The sequence below is a fragment of the Polypterus senegalus genome, chromosome 18, assembly GCF_016835505.1.
Source record: "Polypterus senegalus isolate Bchr_013 chromosome 18, ASM1683550v1, whole genome shotgun sequence".
In the NCBI taxonomy this organism is placed as follows: Eukaryota; Metazoa; Chordata; class Cladistia; order Polypteriformes; family Polypteridae; genus Polypterus; species Polypterus senegalus.
Genome location: NC_053171.1, coordinates 46,336,131 through 46,343,492, shown reverse-complemented (window position 1 = coordinate 46,343,492; position 7,362 = coordinate 46,336,131). Strand labels below are relative to the sequence as shown.

At 41.4% G+C, this 7,362-nt stretch overlaps 1 protein-coding gene across 1 annotated transcript in view; it reads left to right on the top strand.

Annotated features, from left to right (window-relative positions):
- Positions 1-206: 206 nt before the first annotated feature.
- LOC120518395 (protein kinase C eta type-like) overlaps positions 207-7,362 on the top strand; it is a 55,388-nt gene continuing 48,232 nt past the window's right edge. Inside the window, exon 1 of the mRNA XM_039741181.1 lies at positions 207-1,676. Coding sequence (XP_039597115.1) covers positions 1,326-1,676 — 351 coding nt within the window. The 5' untranslated portion in view covers positions 207-1,325. The remainder of the gene's footprint in view (positions 1,677-7,362) is intronic.

Genomic DNA, 7,362 nt, shown 5'->3' with positions numbered 1-7,362 from the left:
GTGGGCATTCCCCACTATTTTACTTTATGGTGCAATCGCCCTTGTCTGCATAAACGGATGTCTGTAGATGTTTGTTTACACGCATTGCACATTGATGTCCTTAAACATGTCCCTGTATTTGTGCAGCCAGTTTGCTGAGTAGCGTGTGCAGATCAGGGTGACGGGAAGCTGCGCTCATCGGCCCTAAAGTCTTTCGGCTGGCTGAGCTCGCAGGTATGCTCAAAGGCGCCTCTCCGCTCGCTCCTCTTTTCGCCACCCATCTGAACCCGGCGGCCGGCTAACTTTCAGCACATACTCTCGCAGTTTTGTTGCTTTTTAGCGCCTCTCTATTTTTATAGACTTTACCGAGAAGTGTTGGTCGCACTTTGCCGGGTGCGCGTATGTAGAGGGTGGGGGCTGATGTCTGTTCATATTTCTTATTTTTAAATCACCTACTTCCCTGTTAGGGACATGCTTGGCTTCCTGATTTGAAGACGCGCCTCTGAGTGGCGGAGCTGTGAAAAGAACGCACACGCACCCTCGGTGACATCCCACAACACACGAGACACCAGTGTTAGGTGACAATCGGTTCAAGACTAAATGGAAAAGGTTAGCTTTGTGTGGAGTACTGTACGTTCCACTTCAGTGCCGCGACTTTGCCGACCTTGACCGCGATCGGAGGGAGACTACAGAACAGCAGGTGCGCAACTCTCACTTACTAGCCCATGAAGTTGCTGTTTTGTTCACCTCAAATGTAAACTGGACTTAGATCAATCATCTGGAGGTTAAGGGTATTGATCTGATCAGAGATCTATCACGGACTCCGATCGAAGAAGTAATGTGAACGAAGTGGACCTGAAGTGTCTACTGCGACATCTGAATAACGGACACCGGACCATTTGGGCCGATCCGAGCTAAGACTGTGTAATATGACTTGATTGCAGCTCGCCTATCGGAAAGTAAAAAATATATATATTTTCCTCTCTGTATGGAAATGCAGATTTTCTGATTTACCAAATGCCCTTCAGGTAAGCTTGAGCCTGCATGGTTCACTAATCAGATGCAGTGTTTCGGTATCTCAGGGTTTGGTTTACCTGATCTCATCGTAGGCAAGACTGAGAACTTGAACTTTACTTTTTCATTTTTTTAGTACTCCAGGTGGTGATCATTGATCTTTTACGGTTTGAAACTCGGTTTACTTGTCGAATGAGATATCAACCTCATTGAACTGATTTGAACTTCATTGCAATACAACCCGGACCATTAGGATTGTGCCGCCTGCCCAATGAATTGACCCGTTTGTGCTACCGTTATTGGGGTGAACCAGAGCGAGCCCAGTGGCAACCATGAAATTCAACGGGTTTTTAAAGCTGCGCATCGGCGAAGCCGTGGACCTGAAGCCCACGGATTTCTCCCAGAGACACAACGTTTTGTTCAATAAAGCTGCGGTCTATCTTGACCCTTACATTACGGTCAGTGTAGACGAATGGAGAATCGGACAAACACACACGAAACAGAAGACCAACAGCCCCACGTACAACGAAGATTTCTCCGTGAACGTGACCAACGGCCGAAAGGTCGAGCTGGCGGTCTTTCACGACACGCCGATCGGCTACGACGACTTTGTGGCCAACTGCACCATCATGTTCGCGGACCTTATCGGCGCCAGCAACTCTGACGAGACCTTTGAAGGATGGGTAAGTGTTCTGACCACACACTCGGGACCCTGACGGGGCTTAAGTATAGCGAATGGCTCAAGGGTGGGATCTATTTGAAGATCATATGGACAGACGGTTTTTAAAATAATGTAACGATGGCATGGCGATTTAAAGTAGGCTACTGCCAAGGATTGTTCGGGGTGTATGGCTTTCAGCCTCTTCAATCCTCCCCCTTTTTTCTTTTTTATGAGAAACCACGAGTTTCGTTCTCTGTCCGTATCGCCCCGCACCACATTCTTTCAGATTATGCACCATTTCATTTCCACTTCTTTGTTTACGCGTTTCGGATTGAATCTTTGTGCCCCTAGAGAGGGTTCTCTTTCATTTGCATGTATGTCCTAACGTCTTTGTTCTCTCATTTGTTCATCATGCTTCTATAATTATCCTATCTTAATCCCGGGTGAGACATTTCATATTTAAAAGAGACTTTACAATTAAGCTTTTCCCCTAAATTTAAAACTTTGTGGTTATTTACACGTTTTTCCCAGTATGGATAATGATTTTCTCTACTGTAGTTTTTCCCCCATGCCAAAGACAAGCATGTAAGGCATCATCCACCTAAAGGACATTCCCTGCCAGCTAAAATAATTAAATAATTAAATCACAAAAGGGACAGGGAGGTGTTTAGTAAAGCACAATGCACTAAGGTATAGCATCAGACTGGAGATATTCCAGCCATCCATCCATCCATTTTCCAAACTTGTTTCATTCTGAGCTGGGTCATAGAGAAGCTGGAGCCCATCCCAGCAAGCACAAGGTAGGAACAACTCCTGGATTGACTGCCAGTCCTTCACATGGCACATTAGTAGCTTATTCCTAAATATTGTGTTCATATGCAAGGCGTCAAGCTTTTTGAAGTGCCCTCTAGACCTCAAAAAAAAAAACCTCTCATTTTTGAAACAAAGATTTTGAGGGAAATTACACCATTATGATAAAAAAGTAAACCAATAAATATCTTAAGCAAAAATAATCAGAAGAACTTGAAGGTATGCATACCACATCATCTGACCCCAGGGGTTCACCCGCTAATGGCATGCAAGGAGTCAAAGTTACTCCTTTTAACAAAACTTTGTCTAAATGGGGATTAGTAATATAGACACACGGAGTGTCATTTTATGCTGCTTTGTGGCTGCTGATCACAATTATGATTCTATTTTTAATATTTGATTCTTCACTGGTTGTCTCAGCCTACTAAGAGCACACAGAGAAGGTTAAAAATGACATATGGCAAACATAAGCACGTGGAGTATTATTTTTAGACAATCTCAAGGTCTGTAGTTATTAATATAATGTTGTTTTTGATTTTTGATCCTTTGAATACATTTTAATATTTCAAATACTGGGTGGCATGGTGGCGCAGTGGTGGCGCTGCTGCCTCGCAGTAAGGAGACCTGGGTTTGCTGCCCGGGTCCTCCCTGCGTGGAGTTTGCATGTTCTCCCTGTGTCTGCGTGGGTTTCCTCCCACAGTCTAAAGACATGCAGGTTAAGTGCATTGGCAATCCTAAATTGTCCCTGATGTGTGCTTGGTGTGTGTGTGTGTGTGCCCTGCGATGGGCTGGCGCCCTGCCCTGGATTTGTTCCTGCTTTGCGCCCTGTGCTGGCTGGGATTGGCTCCAGCAGACCCCCGTGACCCTGTGTTAGGATATAGCAGGTTGGAGACTGACTGACTGATTTCAAATACCTGAAGCAAGTGTTCTTGTTTATTATCCATCCATCCATCCATCCATTTTCCAACCCGCTGAATCCGAACACAGGGTCACGAGGGTCTGCTGGAGCCAATCCCAGCCAACACAGGGCACAAGGCAGGAACCAATCCTGGGCAGGGTGCCAACCCACCGCAGTTGTTTATTATGTACTTCTTATGTACTTAAGTGAATCCTTATATTTCTTTTGAAAACCCCTAATTAGGACAACTTACACCAATTCAGACTTTTATATATGAATTTAGTCCATTATATACCATCATTTCATTTTATCCATCCATTTACAGAGCCTACACAATTGTTGTATTATAGGGAGCCAGAGCCTATCCTGGTGACATTTTAAGCAGCCAACTGGGATGCCAGTCTGTCTTAGGTTAGCCTTTATTGTCTCTTTTAAAAGAAATTTGTCTTTGCACATTTGAGAGAACACATGCGTCCCAGTCACCTTTACTTTAAATACATTACACAGAAAAAAAAATCTCTTATTATTTAATCATTTAATTGATAGTGGAACTAATGAAAATTTGTTCTGTTCAAGTTGCAGGCTGGTAACCTGTATCTCTTGCCTGAAGGTATTAGCTCATACTCCTTATAAAGAATATGTTGTGGGTTACCAATTATTTTAAGGCCCTTTTAGCTGCCAATGAACATTGCTGGCATGTGGGAATAAACTGAAGCCGATTCAGAAGATTGTGCAAGTGCCACTTAACCCGAGACATTGCCTGAATTTGAACCCAAAACAGTGTAACTTGCATCAGTAGCAGTAGCCCCACGGAGCAAAAAGAGCCATTTAAAAAAAATTAAATCTATTTTCCAAAAAGTTTTACAAGCTAGGTCCAGACCACTTCTCATTAATACAGTGAATTTATCTCAGTTAAAATTGATCACGTTCTTTCAATTTTATGAGCATTTGACTAAAACTTCACAGTACCCTTTAAAAGAAGAACTAAGGAGTTGTAGTGGACTTGCACTCTCAACATCCAGGCCTAATAGAACAGACGCCATTAACAACAACAACATTTATTTATATAGCACATTTTCATACAAAAAATGTAGCTCAAAGTGCTTTACATAATGAAGAATATAAAAATAAAAGACACAGTAAGAAAATAAAATAAGTCAACATTAATTAACATAGAATAAGAGTAAGGTCTGATGGCCAGGGAGGACAGAAAAAACAAAAAAACCTCCAGACAGCTGGAGAAAAAAATAAAATCTGCAGGGATTCCAGACCATGAGACCACCCAGTCCCCTCTGGGCATTCTACCTAACATAAATGAAACAGTCCTCTTTGGATTTAGGGTTCTCACGGAAGGACTTGATGATGATGATGGTCACGTAGACTTCTGGCTTTCAGTCCATCAATGTTGGAGCATCATGGTGCTTTGAGTAGGTGGTGGTGGCACAGGTCGCCACCACAAAGAAACCAGAAAAAGAAACAGAAGAGAGAGTAGGGGTTAGTATGGATTTTAGAGCCACTATGAATAGTTATTATAATGAATTGAACATACAGAGTATCAGGATTAAGATAAAGTGAAGTTATGAGAAGGCCATGTTAAAGTAATGTGTTTTCAGCAGTGTTTTAAAGTGCTCCACTGTATCAGCCTGGCGAATTCCTATTGGCATGCTATTCCAGATTTTAGGTGCATAGCAGCAGAAGGCCGCCTCACCACTTCTTTTAAGTTTAGCTTTTGGAATTATAAGGAGACACTCATTTGAGGATCTGAGGTTACGATTTGGAATATAAGGTGTCAGACATTCCGATATATAAGATGGGGTGAGATTATTTAAGGCTTTATAAACCATAAGCAGTATTTTAAAGTCAATCCTGAATGACACAGGCAACCAGTGTAGTGACATCAAAACTGGAGAAATGTGTTCGGATTTTCTTTTCCCAGTTAGGATTCTAGCAGCTGCATTCTGCACTCGTTGCAAATGATTTATGTCTTTTTTGGGTTGTCCTGAGAGGAGTGCGTTACAGTAATCTAGTTGACTGAAAACAAACGCGTGAATTAATTTCTCAGCATCTTTCAATGATATAAGAGGTGTAACTTTTGCTGTGTTTCCTAAGTGAAAAAATGCTGTCCTAATGGTCTGATTAATATGCGATTTAAAATTCAGGTTACAGTCAACAGTTACCCCTAAGTTTTTTACTTCCATCTTGACTTTTAATCCTAATGCATCAAGTTTATTTCTGATAACCTCATTGAATACATTATTGACAATCACTAAAATTTCAGTTTCTCTTTATTTAGCTTGAGAAAATTACTATTCATCCATTCAGAAATACCAGTAAGACATTGTGTTAGTGAATCGAGAGAGTTTGTGTCATCAGGTGCTATTGATAAGTACAGCTGTGTGTCATCAGCATAGCTATGGTAATTCACGTTGTGCCTCGAGATAATCTGACCTAACGGAAGCATGTAGATTGAAAAGAGCAGCGGACCCAGCATAGAGCCTTGTGGAACACCATATAGAATATCATGTGTCTTTGAGTTGTGATTACCACAACTCACAAAGAATTTTCTCCCTGCCAGGTAGGATTCAGAAGGCTAGCAGAATGCTAGGTTATACAGGACCCTGATGTGTGGACTACAAGCCATGGGGGTGATCAAGGAGGCCAACAGCATGTTAAGTTATATAGTGTCCCTTATATGTGGAGTACAAGTTAAATAAGGTTTTGATTAAGGTATATAACATGCAGTGTGGTGAAACTGTAAAGATTTTGGACTTCAAACCCTGAGTTTCTGGGTTCAGATTCTTCTGCCGACACCCTACCACCACAAGCAAGTCACTTCACCTGTCTGTGCTCCAATTGGAAAAGCAAAAGAAATGTAACCGATTGTTATCTCAAATGTTGTACACTGATCTGAATAAAAGTGTCAGTCTAATGATACAAAATACTAGTGAGGCCTTATCTAGAGTACAGTTTTGGTGACCATTTTACAAACATAGCAGCACTAGAGAAAGTCCAAAGAAGAGTGACTAGGCTGGCTCCAGGAGGAGATGAGTTATGATTAAGAGGAGACATAATTGAGGTGTTTAAAATTATGAAGGCAGTTAGTCCAGTGGATCAAGACTTTGATTTTAAAATGAGTTCAAGAACACAGCTGGAAAGTTGTTAAGGGTAAATTTCACACAAGAGAACCACAGACACAGGGAATAAGTTATCAAATAGTGTGGTAGACAGTAGGACTTTAGACACCATCATAACTAGTCTTGATCTTAAGTGGACAGGACTGGTGAGATTTGTTGGTCTGAATTGTGTGTTCTTGGTGAGATGTTTGTAATTTCTGGAGATACCTCAAATGAAACAGAGGGCAAATTTTCTTTATTTCATATAGCATCTTTTCACAAAAGAGCACCTCGTGGGTTCAGTTTCTGCCTGTTATTGCCTGGTGGCCTATACCCATGGTTGCCAGGTCTTTAAAAAATATATAGTCCAAGGCAGCTCAATACTACAAATTTGTCTAAAAAAAGTAGCTCGGTACCTGATGGTATATGAGCAAGAAGTTCATACCATCGAAGCCCTGGGGTTTGGATATTCAAAGAGATAGAATAGGTATACATCATCACACAGTGGAGATTTTACAACAGAAAAAAAAACATGTACAAGTGCAAATAGCAGTTGTGTCAAATGAATGAAAAACATGGTAAAAAAATTCAGTTGAGGGGGTTGAAAAAAAAGCCTGAAATACCACATTGTTTTTGAAAAAGTAGCCCAAAAAAATCACAACTTGCAAAAGCCCATTTTTTCTGGGAAACGTTGATCAAAAATAGCCCAATTGGGCAGGAATACTGAGGGCCTGGCGACCCTGCATATGAGTAAGTTTGGAAAATGGGTGGCAGCAGTGATAGCAGTACTCATACAAACAACTAGCCTTATCTAAACAGCAGCATCTGAAGATACTGTGCAAGTACCACATTTTAGCACTTATGTTTCTCTGTCGTATTTATAATGT